General features: G+C 35.6%; 2 protein-coding genes across 2 annotated transcripts; one reads left to right on the top strand and one right to left on the bottom strand.

The window, feature by feature from the left end:
- Window positions 1–392: 392 nt before the first annotated feature.
- AIMP1 (aminoacyl tRNA synthetase complex interacting multifunctional protein 1) lies at window positions 393–9,667 on the top strand (the record flags this gene model as incomplete). Its single annotated transcript, XM_079534426.1, has 6 exons — window positions 393–519; window positions 1,257–1,370; window positions 3,448–3,603; window positions 4,990–5,201; window positions 5,842–6,010; window positions 9,501–9,667. Exons 1-6 carry the CDS (start codon window positions 405–407, stop codon window positions 9,665–9,667), a joined length of 933 nt encoding a protein of 310 aa, XP_079390552.1. The 5' UTR covers window positions 393–404.
- A 1,803-nt stretch (window positions 9,668–11,470) lies between these two features.
- GIMD1 (GIMAP family P-loop NTPase domain containing 1) lies at window positions 11,471–14,366 on the bottom strand (the record flags this gene model as incomplete). Its single annotated transcript, XM_079534078.1, has 2 exons — window positions 11,471–11,746; window positions 13,974–14,366. The coding sequence occupies 2 exons, from the start codon at window positions 14,364–14,366 to the stop codon at window positions 11,471–11,473; spliced, it is 669 nt and encodes a 222-aa protein (XP_079390204.1).
- Window positions 14,367–16,931: the final 2,565 nt, after the last annotated feature.

The raw sequence follows: 16,931 nt of genomic DNA, 5'->3' as shown, positions 1-16,931 counted from the left end.
GATGAGTATAAATGCTGATGAATTCTGCTTAAAAATAAGTAATTCCTTAATGTATGTGTATCCACAGTGTATAAAGAATTCAGTACATTCTGAATCAGCTTATTGGAGAGTTTTGCAAATTTTTATGAGAATTTTACCTGCTTTATGAGGCAAGAAAATGTTTTCTGCAGTAGGAAGAAAAGTTGCTTCTGTAATATTTAACAGCAGCTGTCAAACATTAATTTTGCTTTTTGTTTGAGCTTTGCTTCAGGTGATAGAAGCCTGTTTTGTTTAAATTGCAGATTTCTTTACTTAGCAACGGATTTTAGAAGTGCTTCTTGTGGTAAGAGATGGGACATTAATTATCAATTAAGAAGTAATTAATTTTAAACTCTTACTTGTTTAGGTTTTTAGCCCGTTTCTTGATGAAGATGGCAGCTAACAATGCAGTGCTGAACAGACTGGAGCAGAAGGGTGCAGAGGCTGATCAAGTTATTGAATATCTCAAACAGCAAATTGCCCTGCTCAAGGAGAAAGCTAGTAAGGAATTCTGTCTTACAATAAGCTTGTTAATCAGATGGTTAAAATGAAATGCTCATAGGAAAAAATTACAGAACATGAACAACTTCATTAATGCTGTCAGCCCTTTAAGTTCTCAGAGATAAAGCTTATAATCATAGCACCTCTTCTCACTGCCTTGTCGTTTGTGAGTTTTTTGAAGCTGCTTATTCTGAAATAGAAAAGCATGGATGAAAGAGTAATGACATAAAGAGATTATGGTAATTTGATAGGACACTTTTCATTTTTGGGGGGTGAGAGGCATTTGGGAATGATGTGAGACTCATACACTGGCATGCTTCTATTGCTGCTTTTCACCACTATGGGATTCTCTTGAGTGTGTCATAGTGCCAAATTTGATAGTTCATACAAATGAGCATCAGTGAGTGAAGATGTTCCATATTACAAACATGTTCAAACTTCTTTTAGTAGATTTCTTGCAATTTCCTCTTAGGAATCAATTTAGGGGACTGAAAATGTAGTATGTTGAAAGGCAACTCAAGTATATAAGTGTTGTGGATTTTTTTTTTTTTTAAACCAATGAAAAAGCAGATTCCTAAATACAGCTAGTAATATATTCTTTTAAGGTTTTTTGATGCTTGGCACATCAAGTTGTGTTTGTTTTTTTGTTTTTGTTTTTTTTAACAAAACCTCTGTTTGTCAAGTGGTAAATGCTAATTATTCAAAGTTGTTGTTTTTAACATTGTGTGAACTTCTAGTCTTGCAGGCATCTCTCCGAGAAGAGAAAAAGCTCCGTGTGGAAAATGCAAAACTGAAGAAAGAAATCGAAGGGCTGAAACAGGAGCTGATTCAGGCTGAAATTCGAAATGGAGGTGGGGACAGAAGTCCTGTCTTTGGGGAACAAAGTTCTAGTTAATTCTTAGATATGTGTAGTTAGTTCCTGAAGGGAATAAACTCTTTAGGGTGTGTTGTGATAAGATGAGGGGAAATGGTTTCCTATTAAAAGGGAAGATTTTTTTTTTTGGATGTAAGAAAAGCATTTCTTATGTTAAGGATGGTGAAATGCTGGAGCAGGTTGTGCAGAGAGATAATGGTGGGTGCCCTGTTCTCGGAGACAGCCCAGGTCAGGCTGGAGAGGCTCTGAGCAACCTGATGGAGCTGTAGGTGTCACTGTTCATTGCAGGGGAGTTGGCCAAATGGGCTTGATAGGTTCCTTCCAATTCAGATGATTCCATGTCTTGTGCTGTCTTTTTCTTTTGGTATGTGTGTCTATGGCATCTCTTACGGACTCTGAATTTTCCAAGGTTCAGTGTCTATTGCAAGGTACCTACTTGCACAGCTTTAGTAAGCTGCGAGCGTAATAGGTGTGTGTGCCAAATCTTTATCAGATGTGGAACTGCCTCCTTGCATGGTCTTTTCTAACATCACCTTTTATGAGTCCCAATCTTGAATGATGTCAGTAAGTACTTATAATACTTTGAAAACTGATGAATGCTCAACTCTTCTTTATAGTCTCATATTTGATTTAGCCTGTCTGAAATCCCTATAGAAAATTATGTAATTGTTCAACAAACAGGTGGACAGTGACTTACTAGAAATCTGTGGCAATATAAAATTAGAAACTGTCTTGAATTTTTAACTAATGCTCTGGTAAAACCTGCCTTTCATAGCACTGTTTTTCTTTCTTTGCATTCTTCTGTTCAACTCAATTCAGCTCACACCATAATTCTGTATTAAAAAAGGAAGAAGTGAAAATGAAGCATTACATATGCGACATATTTTATTCAAAATTATTTTGAAATAGAGCCTCTCTATAGAACCTTAAACAAGTACTGGTATTTTTACCCAAACTGTCAGTGGGTAAGGTGGGCCAGTGTGGATAGATGCTGGCATTCAACCAGAGTCTTTTTCTGCAAAACAACACATTGAGTTTTCAAAAAGTCTTGAGTTTTATAAATTCATGGTATTCTTTTTCTCCTTTTGAAAATAAAGCCTTCACATGTACTAAACCAAATAATTAGTTCATATTTCTGTGATCTGTTATTCTGTATGTTACTCCATAAGTGGGTATGGTTTATTTGGCAAAATTTGTTTTACTCTGCAGAGTGAAGTCCTGAGATGCATAGTTCTTGTTTTTCAAGATGGGCTTACACTAAAGTAAAAAATAAGGAAATATTTTGCTTCACATACATCTTTTTTTTTTTTTTTTTAAGTTTAGTTTTCCTAAAAGCTAGTAGGAATAAATTCAGATACAGTATTTTGAATTAAATTTGTATGTTCTAGCTGTGCAAGTCTGAAGCATTTCAACAACAACAAAAAAAAAGTAGACGAATATAGAATGTTTAAAAAAAACTCCCATAATACTTTTAATTTATCAGATTTTTGAGATACTGTCTTTCCACAAGAAGTAATTGGATGGCAAGTAGCTGTGCAACAAAATCTCAAATTCAGATATTTTTTAAAAAATAATTGGTGCAAATCGTTTGTGTTGAAGAGGGCACAATTCTTCAGAAAAGTTATTAAATATTTAAAAAGTGTGTATGCAGGATGCAGAACTACAGTGACACAGCATCTTTGTCAGTCAGTCATTAATATGAGTACACAGTGCAATCATATGTTAAATGAGATCTTTGAAGAATGTGAGGTAGAAGAAATGGGTTTCTATTGTTTTATCTGATGAGATAAATAGGAGGGTGGGTAGCATTTTTCCCAATCTAAAAAAATACATAATCAGAGGCTTCGTTCTTGTCATCAGAATAAGTCATCAGATTCGCATATACAGTGAGTTCTGTTGTTGGATTTGTAGTGCACTTGACTGCTCAGTAGTTTTGAGTTTTTAGGTGCTTAAAGCAAAATGTTCACGTCTCTACTTCATTTATACTGGAAACTTCATGTTGTGTTGCTCCAAATTTTAGCACCCCTTCTAATTTATATATTCTTGATTCTTAGTAAAACAGGTTGCAGTTCCTTCTGGTACAACTGTGTCTACAGCTTCATTTTCAGATGATGTTCCACAACCCACAGCAGTTGCATCATCTGGTTCCAAAGATCACATTAAAGGTGAAGATGAAGAAAAGAAAAAGAAGGAAAAAGTAGAAAAAAAAGGTATTCTGCTTTTTCTTAATCGCAATAGACATGAAAATTGTTGATTTGTGCTTTTACATTGTTCTGGGTAGTGGTAAAAATAATATACAGCTCATGGTCGCATGAAGAAGAGTCATGTGCTAACTCTTAAAGTATCAGAAGAACTTGTAGCTAACAAAGGCTGTTAAGGTGCAAGTTCTTACTGAAGTGAGATACACCAAATTTCTTTTAATATAACTGACCTCCCTTATTTAAGAACTTCCAACTATATTCGCATAAACAGAGAAACAAGCCCCGCTCCCCAAAACCAAACATAATTTATCTTTAATTACATATCCCTGTAGTAACACATAATTATATTTTGCTGTAAATGCTAGCACTTTTGATCATACGTAAACTGAAATAGTTTTGAAGAGCTATTACTTAATTAAAAGTAAAACAAAAAAATAATGAAGAAAAAATCTTTTTTTCCCCCAAATCTTTGAGCACGTGATACAATTTCATCCTTGTACTGGATTCATGATAATGTAATTTTCTTCTCTGGCCCCACTCATAGGAAGGAGAGTTTAGTTCACATCAGAGAAGGGAATTTAGCTTATGGTGATAGCTAAGTTTTCTTGAATGTAAGAATAACAGACTTATTTCAACTTTTTTACATGTTTTTTTTATACCATATGTTTCATTGTTCATTGTAATCGTTAATGTCGTTCAAACAAGACAGTCTATATAAACTGGATATAACTTCCTTGTCACAAAAATTTCTAAGAAGTTGTGTGTAATGCTGCCTCACTTCTGTTTTATGGTATACAGTGTATGTGTAGGTGATAACAAACATCTGTGTTGTGACTGAGTAAATGCTGTTAGCAGTGAAAGCTTTACAGTTGAAACAATGTATTTGTATTTGTGAAACAAATAATGTCAGTTAAGGTCATCTGGAAGGGTTGCTTTGCAACTGTCACACTGCAGTTGCAGTGACTTAGAGCCAGCCCACCCTCAGGAGCAGTTGTTAAGTGCTCGTAACCTTATTACTTGTGTTTCTCTAGCTTTGAGTTTTTTGTGAAACACCAAGGCAAAACTTAATGGTAATTACAAATTATTAAAACTACTCTTGGTCTTATCACTGTGGCCTTTGGCAGAGGATACTTTACACATTTTAAGTCAGAACGACTTCATTAAGAAAACAACTCTGCCTTAGGGTGGAACTCGTAGTAACAATCTAAATGAAAAGATGTAAGATGATTATTTTCTGGAAACTAGTAACAGAGGTGCTAAATTTTACAGCTTATTTGCACTTTGCACTGAATTTATGCTTGATTCTGAGATGGTAGCTCACTTTTCCCTTGTAATTAGTAACAGACATAACTTTATGCTATTTTCTTTAATGTTTCTTGAACTAAATTTCAATAGGTGATAAGAAGGAGAAGAAACAGCAGCCAGCTGCTGGAAGTAGTGATTCAAAACCTGTAGATGTGTCTCGTCTGGATCTTCGTGTCGGCTGCATTATTAGTGCTGAAAAGCACCCAGATGCAGACTCGTTGTATGTTGAAAAGGTGGATGTTGGAGAAGCGAGCCCAAGGACCGTTGTCAGTGGTTTAGTGAAATATGTTCCCTTGGATCAGGTACTAACAATATTTGTCCGTAAGCCATCCTTTCCTGAAGTATCTTTGACTGTTTATTGTTGTTTGTTAATAAGAGTGTGTTTTCATTCTGCTAAAAGATTTGTACAATTAAAAACAAGAAGAGGTGAGACTAGTCTTTAACATTAGCAAAAAAAAAAAAAAAAACACGAATGCAGAATCATAGAATCACCAAGGTTGGAAAAGACCTAAAAGATCATCCAGTCCAACCGTTCACCTATTCCCAATAGCTCCCACTAAACCATGTCCCTCAACACAACATTCAGCCTTTCCTTGAATGCCCGCAGGGTCGGTGACTCCACCACCACCCTGGGCAGTCCATTCCAGTGCCTGACCACCCTTTATGAAAAGTAATACTTCCTAATGTCCAGCCTGAATCTCCCCTGCCGTAGCTTGAAACCATTCCTCACAAACTAACCCTTGAGCAGTTTAGATGTTCTTGCTGGTGTGCAGGCATTAAAATTGTGCGTTTGTTGTTTCGTACTTGTGTAAGTTGAAGCATCTTCATTGTAATTCTTTTTTTTAGAATGAAATTAGTCATTTCCTCCCTCTCCCCACCATCCCAAAATGCCACAGCATGTGGCATTTAAATATTCACATCCTTCTCTTTTCCTTCCCCAAGATGCAGAATCGGATGGCAGTACTGCTCTGTAACTTGAAGCCTGCAAAGATGAGAGGAGTAGTATCTCAAGCAATGGTGATGTGTGCCAGCTCCCCAGAAAAAGTGGAAATTCTGGCTCCCCCACCCGGAGCGGTAGCTGGAGACAGAATCACTTTTGAAGGTTTTCCAGGTAAGCAGTGGGTACTTGGGAAAGAAGGAAATTAAAGGAAATAGGAGGCAGTTCACCTTTGCAAAGGTGACATCACTTCTAAAGTAGAGAGAACAGTATTTCAAAGCTGGTTGGATTTTGGTTGAAGCAATCAGAACGTGTCATATTAAAACTCTTTATTAGCATGCTAGAATTGTGTAAATAAAGGACTGAAAATATTCAACCAGTTTGAAAGTTTGAGAATGCAGGGAAATACTCTTAAAAGTGACGCTGTGCTGTAGTATTAAAATTATTCAGTTTATTAAAAGTTAGTCTTAACAAGTGTTTCTGTTTTGCATGTGTTTGAGCAAACATATTTGCTTGTTGCAATTAGCAAATGTAAAGCATAGAGATATAAAGTAACTTACCCAGTGTCTCAAGTTTCTGACTCCAGGCCCTACCTCTAGAAAAAGTGTCATAACTTTGTTGCTCAAAAATATATTTTTTCTTTTACATGTGAAGGATTGAACATTTGTTTTCAACATAGAAACATATCATCCTCATTACTAAACCTGATGCTTGTTTAAAAATAAGTATTTTGGTTGACATATGATGATGATGAAAGCAGTATTCTATCCAACTTCTTAGGAAGTGGGAGGGAAGCTCAGTTTTCTTTGATTTAATGCTATGTCTGAAAATATCTGAAGTATGCTTTGTTTACTAAGAGTATCAATCTCGAAAATGAAAAATGCTGCCTGTTTTAGAAAGACATGAAACTTGCTAGTTCAGATGCGGAACTGGTTAAACTGGGTTCATGTAATGTGCACTAAATTTTGAGGGGCTACAGTAGTTGCTAAATAGTAGGAACTCCCATTCAAAGCTGTAGAGTAAACCCTGCTAATGGATAAACCCTACTATGTCAGATGTCATTTAATATCACTGCTCAATCGCAATTGTTTATATTCTGATACAGATTGTAACTCTGCTAAAATTGCAATCGTTTATGTTCTGATGTAATTTTTAAGAGTAGTTTTGAAGTGTAAACACTTAGTCATTGAAATGAAAATAGTAAGGATATCTGATTCTGGTTTGAAGTATGAAAGCTTATGAAGCAACTGGAGCAGCAGCAACAGTAACGCAGCTAAAACACAGCTGTCTATCAAGCACATTGCAATCAATGTGTTTTATAAACCTTCTCCACCATACAAAGTATTAATGAGAAGCTAATTTTCCTGTTGATTTTTTTGTTAAAGAAAGTGTCTTGTTCCTTTAGAGAAACTAACAATTAGTTTGAAGTTTGAGAATTTTCTTAAAATCATTTTCTGTGTTTCAGGGGAGGAAAGATTTATAAAATTATAAAATGATGCTGTGGTCTGGAGAAGTACTCTTGGCTTACTTAATGTCATTGTCCTCAGTGGAACTTTAACACCATTTTGTACTCTAATACATGAATCTTCAAGATCTGTTGGGTCTTTCCTGTATTAAGAACTTTACCAAATTTATACCAAACAGGAGTGGAAAAGATCTGACTCACATTAGCCTGAGAAAAATTATTCATTCACTTGTCTGTAAACTATGCACTCCCACACAGGAATTGCTGTGTGAAAGCAGTTACAGGAGCTTTCAAAGCTAATGAAGGAATCTTGCTGGTACCAGTGTACCAGTATAATTGATGCTTTGGCAAAATTCTTAAATGCAAAAATGCCACGGGGACCTCAAGTTATTATGTAAGTTATTTGATATTAGTTCTGATCTAAGAATCTAACATTTTGATCGATATCTAGCTCTTAGAAATAAAAAGTAAGGTGCTAAAGCTGGAATGCAGTGCATAGTCTGTATTCAGTAGGCTTCTTTAACTATGCTATCTCTATATGGATACAGTTGTGTGATTATATTCCATAGCAGGGTGAGCAGTATTAATATTTCATAAGGTCATTTCATAGGTGAGCTGTTACAGTGTGAAGAGGTTTCTTGCTTATTATGGTAATTTCTTCTATAGTATTTGAACTGTTAGACCAGATGACACATTCAGCAAGAATTGAGCTCTTTTATTTGGTTCTTTTTATTTTATAGTGTGAAGCTCATTAAGCCATTGCAAGATGAAATTTAAGTTTTAGAAACCATTCTAATGAATATTTTTGGAAGGGAAGAAAATGCAATGAGAAAAAAGTTTAGAAAAATGCACATCTTAAAACTCGAGTAGTATTTACAATTGGTGCCTATACTGATCTAGTGTGTGCTCATCACACATTCCAAGAGTTGATATGAAATTACAAATAAACTTATTAACATTCAAAATGTTTTTTATAGTAAAGGTCAGATTTTGTTCTTAATGGAAAAAAAAACTTTCTATATTTGACAAAGGAAGGAAATGCCCAGTGGGTTGTGTAATATTAAACTTAATGATTGTTATTAGTTTGTATGCGTTCACTGTGGTCTAAGTCCTTTTTTGTGAACTTAAATATTGAACAGAATTTTAATTTTTGTGAAAATGCGCATTTAGCTCCAAGCTCTTAGGTTATTTATTCTGTTTTTCTCTCAAATGTTACATGCACTACAGTTGAGAAGTAACTGGAATACAATTAGCAAACTCAGGCAACAATAGTCTGCTTAGTACAGAAGTCAGTTTGGTGTGCTTTTCTTGCACAGTTGCAGTTTATAGAAGCTACAGAAGTTAGAGCTGTCTACATGCTGAGGTAACTTAGTATTACAGGACTTGAGCACAGGAGTAGATTGCATCAGAAGAAAATAAGAGAAGTTGGAATTAATGTGATTTGTATACTTGTGTTGGTCAGAAGCCACTGAAGAATACTAGAAACTAACCACATACACCTAGTACTAGGCAATGGGATTTTTCTCTTCCAGGGGACACTGATTAGTGGAAGAAGGAAGTATTTGACATTATGCTTACACAGAGAGCTTGTCATTGGCCATAGGAACTTCTGGCTCCCCTGAGATAATCTCAGAGAGGATATATTATCTAGGACTGGTTGTTTGATTCTTGTGTTCTTGTTTCTTTTTTTTTGTTTTGTTTTGTTTTTGTTTTTTTTTTTAAATGTATTTCTCATCTATGAGGGCACCTACCAAATTTCTTTGATATAAGGTCTAAAAATACATTATTTCCTAAAATTAAGGTATAGATAAAGCTGTGTCTTATTAAGCAATATATTGTTCTACATGCTCTTATGGTCTGCATCTGCTTAATTCTTAGAAATCCTTTTGCTTTTAGGTAAATTTTATAAATCAACAGCCAGCAACAGTTTGATTTCTTTAGACAGGAGTTAAGGTCTGCTACTTACAGTACTTTTTCTTCTGAAAGACCCATCATTTTGAGAGATGATCTGGAGACAGATTCTAAGCGGTCCCTAATTAAAATTAAAGCTTTTGTTTTGAGACTCACAGGTAATATTTCTTTCCGTTAAAAATTTGTACAGAGATTCTATGTGAGCTCTCACTAATGTGTGCTCACATAGAGCTCCTTGCTGTTTCTTATGTGTTGTGTGCTATTAGGTTATTCTTTGTTTTGAAACAGGAGATCCTGAGAAGGAACTTAATCCCAAGAAGAAGATTTGGGAGCAAATCCAACCTGATCTCCATACCAATGATCAGTGTGTGGCTACGTACAAAGGAGTTCCATTTGAAGTGAAAGGAAAAGGAGTCTGCAGGGCAGAGACCATGGCAAACAGCGGAATTAAATAAATGGTTGTTAGCTGCTTATTCAGATGTTGAAATGGAAAGTAATGCGAGCACAATAAAAAATATGAATATATAACCCTCTGAAATGCATGTCTAATACCTTTTTTTTTTTTTTTTTTTTTTGTTCGATTCCTTTCCCAGAGATGCATAATGTTATACTTGAAACACTAACAATTCACTCATCTCCATATTGACCCTCTTTGAGGTTGTGTTCTGTGCAGTCATTAACCACTCAGTGGTTAATTACCAAGGCTCATTCATGGAAGGACTAAAGGCTGATGATCGTGTTTTCTAGATAACTGAAAAGTTAAGAGGATCCATGAAGCAAGAGCATCTCAATAAGGAAAACTTTCTGCCCTATTCCTTGTGTGCTACACTCAGTGCTAACAGTTGGTCGGAAGCCTGCAGCTGTTTTCATTCTTTCAACAGTTTCAGTCCTCTTAAGCATTTTTCAGATATATTATAAACTTCTGCAACTTTGTTTTTGGCCGTGTTTTCTGAGTAGTCTGCAGACAGTTGTAACAGGAGTATTAAACTATGGTCCCTTATACCCCAGAATATGTAAAATGACGTATCAAATATGTTGCTTTGCTAAAATAGTTTTGAAGTTTTATCTTTTAACCTCGATAGTTCCTTCCTAGTGAGGGAGATGACTAATTAAGAATGAGTAGCTAATAGATTGTTGAGAAAATGTAGTCAAATGTGAAAAAGCTGGTTTTCAATGTTCAAAACACACATCTTTTTTCCATTTTAATATACATTTTGAATAATATTTCGTTCAAAATATGCTTGATCTTTTTTAACAAATTCCCTCTTCGAGGTTTTATTTGAATTATTCATAATAGTGTATTTAAAACAGGCACAACTACTATGGTGATATCATTAAGTTGCTTCTTTTTAACTTTTGCCTTTCAATAATCTGAAAATAACCATTGCAGATAAATTCACAATAAAACTTGAAAAGTAACTATTTAGAAATGCTTCACATGTTTCAGCATGTACTACTTAATTTACTGTCTAACTACTCACATGATAAGCACTTCTCTAACCACTGATGTAAGGAACTTACCTGGATTTCATAGGCTTTGAACGTATATAGTAAGCTGGGAGATAAAAAATCAAAGTGCTAATGATATAAGATTAAAAGGAACCAAACACAAAAGAAAAAATTAAGTTGTCTTTATCAGATGAGTTCTGTATGTGCCTATACGGTTAACTGTGCTAACTTTTCATGTATCTGGGAATAAGCAGCAGAAATTAATTATTCTACGCATTATTCTAAGTGTGCTAAATAGCATTAAACACATGGGGAGCTATTTTAACTGGCCTGTAAACTGTGTCTCCAGTAATATCTTATTAAACAAAATTCTTCAAGTTCAAGAATTTCAGTTTTAACCTTTGAATCAAAGTAAAAAAAAAACCCACCTTTACAGTAGGTAAATCTTAAGTTTTAATACTGGAAAGCTTTTTTTAGTGTGATTTTTTTTTTTTTTTTTCCTTCCAGATCTGTGTTGTGTATGAAATGCAATTTATAATAAGGTGTAGCATAAAATCTTATTACTGACTGCACTCGTATTAGGAGCGTGATTTTGAGTACTAGCTTGTTCTCACGTGGTTGAAACTAGGATTCTGGATTCAGTAGTGTGAGGTACTCTATGAAGGGCATGCAGTTTGGTAACCTGAAGAGAGATTTCCAGATGTATGTTCAGAGGTGTTTGGTAGGGGTCTTGAAGATTCAAGTTGCTGTCTTATCTATTTTATTAGATGTTATATAGCGTAGAAAATAGACAAATGATCACCTGAAAGCTAATTCTGTTCCTTGTCATGCTTAAGTAGTACTCGAGAATTATTTTGTCTTATAAAATTTAAAAGCTTTCTTAAGACAGTAGTTCTTTCCTCTTTAATTATGCTCTTCTGGTTGTCTAGGAAAATATATTTATTCTGTACTGAGCTCAGTAGTGACAACAGGGTACTTGAAGCTTTGTGCAAGTATGCTTCCTCACTGAATCCAGCTGCTTCTGCCTTGTCAGCGTGAGTAAGTAAAACTGCAGTGAAATCCTTCCATGTGGGACCTAGAAGTTCCTGTAATGAAAAACAAATCTCAAATTCTTATTCATTTTTTCATTACATAATTATGTATTAACTGATCAACTTACAGATCAACTTACAGAATCTATCTGAGTTGCTGGAATTTCGTGGGATTTTGACCTTTAAATACCTTGGTATTGCCTTCTAGTGGAAATAGGTGGCTGTGCAGTGATAACAGCTGACTGTTCTGCAGGTGTTAGAGTTTCTTCAGTTAAAAGTTCCACATGTAAATTACAGCAGTTGTTGTTTAGCTACATCGTGCATCATCAGAAATAATATGTAAAATTCAAGTAGCTTAAATTATTTTCTACATATAAATACTTGTACGCTATCTTTAAGCTCTTTGAAAAAAGATTTCTAAATCACCTTGCAGTGAATAAGTCAGCAATTTTATGCAACACTGATTTCGGTAACAGCTATATCTTCTTAAACTGAACTGTCTGTGGCAGCACAGGAATAATGACAGAATTTCTTTGACTACAGTTGTTCATTTCATGGAAGGGAACAGGGAAAATAAGCTGGCTTTTTGTCAGTATGAAAGAAATTAGTAGAAGTAAGAGATCAGGCTTTAAGTTACAATTGTAAAAGAATTAGCAACTTCAGTGCAGTCATGCAAACACCTGTCTGTGTGAAAGGAAAACTACTGTATTATTCAAGTTCACCTTATAGTTATTTCAAAAACTCTGTAAACTAAAAGTTTAAATGCGTGAAACAGTTTTAAAAGATATATTTGTATTCCCAAAATAAGTAAGGAGTTAGACTAACTCCTTAAGTTAGACTTAAATTGATTATGTTATATTGATAGTGATTAATCTGTCTTAGATGTTAGGGATGAGAAAAAAATAAACTGCAAAATAAACTTAATATTGGTGTAGGCTGTCTGTGGAAGAGTTAAGAGGCTAGTTTAGAGAAAGAGTGGTGCCTTTAATTATCTGAGGGCTCAGATAAGCCAGTGCTATTATTAGTTATGAGATCAGTATCTGCCACTCTCCTAATACATTAGACTGTTGGGTTAAAAAATGCAGACTTAAATGCCAGTAGTCTTCTGTATGCGTTACTGATAGACCATCCCTAATATGTAGAGGATTATTGTGAGATCTCCTTATTGCTAAAAGCGTAGTCTCATGGTAGTTTCTTCTTGGAATGGCATAGTGAAACACAACCACTGTTGTTCATAATCCCAGCACTCAGACAACTGTCCTGCCCCATTTGTTTCTGGCTGATGAAATCATAGCATGACAGCCTTTTAAAAAGATAATACCTTAAACAAGTTATAATTAAGAAACAAGGAAGTGTTTTCTTACTGTTTTGGTTTTAATGTGTTTTATTTAATCTCAGTGGGGATTTTTAAAGCTCCATTAAAGGAGAAGGGTACAGGGGCATCTCCTAGGCTTTTAACAGCTGTGTGGCATTGATCCAAAACAATCTCAAGATGATTTTTCATTGGCTTAAAGTGAAAATTCTAGATGAAAGTGATGATTCCTCTTAAATAATACGAAGTTAAGAGAAATGGAAAAGTAGAAATGTATAAGGAAGGGTAACAATGAGAAAAAAATATATACGGATTCCACGGAAGGCAAAGACGTTCATTTTCAGTGTCACCTCTTCCCATAAATCTTACCTAATTCCAAAAATTCTCTTCCAAGTAGATTCAAAATATTTGCTTCGAGTGAGTATTGCTAGAAGATTTCCTTTGCCAGAATAAATCTGTTAACTTTCTAATATATTTTTTTTTTTCCCCTTGAATAGATAACAGCATTAGTTATAGTGATTTTCTGTATGATTTTTGGACCTATTGTTCTCTGCTTTGGGCTGTGCTCTGTCCTATGCAGACCACAGGAGAGTGAAGCAACCAAATTTTTACTTCAAATAGCATGTCTCTCCAACAACCTAGAAGTGTCATAGTAAACCTTTGACTAATTTCTGTGAGAGAAGCTTACTTTGCTAGGTAAATTTGATTCCAGAAGTCTCTAGTGTTGAATCCAACAACAGCATAGCAGTTCTTGCTTTTCTTTTCTTGGTTCAACATGGTATGTGTGATGATGGTGTACAGTGTTAGATCTATGAATGTAATTATGTATTTCAGCTGGTGGACTGCAGGGCGTTCCAGTTTTTAGCTGCACTCCTCTAATTCATATCTGCAGTCAGTGCCTCCATAGTTACTTTCAACCAGAGACAAAAGGAGTTGCCATTACAGTAGAAACTTCTATTTATTTCTTACCTGGATGAACTGAATTGTTTGATCATTTTCATCTGGACACAGAGGCAAGTCAGCCCTCAGGACTAAAAGAGCAAGATGCAGACCTTCCTCCCTGAAGTGGTGAGCCAGACCGGATCTTACTGTGTGTTTCACCTGCTCTTTGCTCAGGCTGCTGTGAGGGTAGCTTGGAGTGTCAAGTACCCGAACGCGGAGAGCTAGCTCACAGCCATTTCTTCGTGTAATCCCCAAAATACGGCAGCTGTGCCCAAGACTGCAACAGGTTGTCACTGAGCTTGGGGAGAGATGACTTTCGAAGTCCAAGCTGCCTAGCAGGCTGTTCCCAGCAGCACTTTTGCCAGTTTGAGTTCTTCCAAGGACGACAAGGTTGATTGTCATCTCATTGCTGTCTGCCATTGTCTTTGGTTTTTATCCGCAAGCCTGCCATTAAATGAAGATGGAATAACATGCGCTGTTTTAGACTTAAACAATGCAGCAACAATGTAAGAATTCAGTCTCTTGAGTGCCTGTCCTTGCCTGAAATCTTTAAGGACTGTATGCTCTAGACATTCAATGCACCTCATGCATATCTGATTCAAGATCTTTGCTGTCCTCCAGTCTCCCACTCAGAAGAGGCAAAACCCCCTGGCAGTTCTCACAACACGGAAAGCAGCCTGATAGGCTGTGCTTCTGCACTGATGGAAGCTGAAGAGCTGGGAAAGAGCTGTCAGATTTCAGAAGAGATTTAGGAACGTTGTGAAGCAGATAAAGCTAAGGATGGGCAAAAAGAACAGAGGGGAAAGGAGCTGAAAAACAGCTGTGGAAAATGCAGAAGAATGTGATAAAGAAGGAGAAAAACTAGGGGAGGATGAAGTTAGAATAGTGATAACTGCGTGCTGTTGTTACTACATGACTTCATATCTTTACCTGTTTTTTTGAGGGGCCGGGCTGGGATGTGAAGTAGCTTTTAAAGGAGTGCTTCTGCAGCAGAGAACAGTTTAGAAGCTGTTAGCTTTTGTCAACTTCCATTAAAACTGCAATAGATAATGATAATGATCCAAAAGGGCATTCTGATACAGGCAAATATAGGAAGTATGTCTTAATTAAAAAAGAAACAGCAACAATGGTGAAGCTAGTTAATGCTGCAGATTCAGTCTCCTAATTTAGTCTCTAGGCATTGGAAATATACGCTATCATATAGACTTCTGTAGCACAGTGGGGAAGAAGAGCATAGGCTAGTGGTTGGAGAAGGGAAATGACTTCACAAATAAGCATCTTATTTTCTTCTTTTCTGTATATATCTACTGGATTTCAGTGCACAGTAATTGTCTCAGAGGAATATTGGTTAACAAAATACATTCTGGTGTTTCAGATGAAAAAGCGATTGGTGAATAAGCAGCTGTCTTACATGATCTTGGAGCATTTGGCATTTTTTACGAAACTTTCCATTATCACTTCCCTTTTAATTTTAAGAATACCTGCTTATTCTCTTTAAAAAAGACTTTATGAAGTTACTGTTATCAGTTTATTCATTGATCTAAATGTAAGTTGTATTCATCTTCTGTAGCATAATAATATTAGATGGAGGACATGAATTAGTGCGTTCCTTCCTTCTACCTCTTTCTTCCCACAGTTGTAACCAAGGATTTTTCTTTTTTTTCCCCTATATGCAGTCTACTCTTAAATGCTTAGGTTAATTTCATAGTTTGTTGCTTACCTTATATTTTCTGAAAGTCTTTTTTTTAATTCAAGCTTCATTCATAGATCGTGTGTGCTGAGCAAGAAGTTCGTACATGAACTTTGAAACTTACAGCAGCAGCGTACCACACTGAGACTGTTACGTACACGTTAATCTGGTTAATCTGTTACTGATAGATCCTCATTCAATTTGTTGTTTGGTTAGTACTTAGCACTGTCTGATGCAAATACAGTTTTGTATATAAAGTGGGTATTTTTGAAAGTTGCTTAATTGCTACCAGCAGTTTAATGTGAGAGAGATAATGGAGGTATTAGGTTATTTTGCATTTCATGTTCTTGAATGTGTACATATATGTATCTGAAGAGTGTGTGCACTTTCTTTTATTCTTATAATGCATTAATAGTTGCAATATTTTCAAAATACAGTATCAACCTTATACAGATGTAAAACTATTTCTCTAAAAAGGTAGATTAAAATAATCTGAAAATAGAATAAAACACAGAAGTCATTTGTGAATCTAGAAGAAAATTGAAGAAGACTGGCACCAGTGTCAATTGTGTTCATTTGCTGTTGGCTAGATAGGTGTAATCCTTTCTTTGATTGCATGCTATGCTTGGTATGTTTTGCTTGATAGCATAATTCTTTGCCATAGTATAGTAGCACTAAAAGTAAAGGTAAAAAGATATCCTGGAAAAGACCTATCACTTACTTTTTAGGTTTTTTACCACAGGTAAGAATGTAACTAATTTTTATTTCTATGCCACAGTGGGAAATAAATCTACATTTGTGTTTTAATGACTGGTTTCTGGTAGCAGAACAGAAGAGTGCTTGTCTGCTTGCAGAGAAAAGTTCAGCTGTAGCTCCTCTCTGACCATAAATTCTAGGTTGAAAGAGAGATGTGTTTAATCCAAGAATCTGATAATCAAAGAAGGAGAATGTGGTATTGTAGGCTTTCTGTGGTGAGAAGAAAAGTGAAGACACTTTCCAGAGCTCATTTGGATAACGTTTTTATCCAAAATGTAGCTCTATGTGGGAGCTCCTAAGTCACGGTTTAATGCAGTACAACGTCTGCTTCGGCCTGCAGCAGTGTAGTTAAGGCTTCAGTTCTTCCAGAAGTCTGAGTTCCACTGTGGTGTGACAGGCACAGCTAGTGTTTTGGCCGAGGGTAGAAGCTAATGGTGCCTTAAGAGCCTCCTAGGGTAAGCTCACATTATTCTTCATGATTGAGTTATTTTGTGTTGCCTGGCTTTAGACAACTGCGTAGAAATTTTGTTGCTCTATAT

The sequence above is a fragment of the Tetrao urogallus genome (assembly GCF_951394365.1).
Source record: "Tetrao urogallus genome assembly, chromosome: 4".
Taxonomy (NCBI): domain Eukaryota; kingdom Metazoa; phylum Chordata; class Aves; order Galliformes; family Phasianidae; genus Tetrao; species Tetrao urogallus.
The sequence above is the reverse complement of the archived record's forward strand: the minus strand, read 5'-3'. Positions and strand labels throughout refer to the sequence as shown.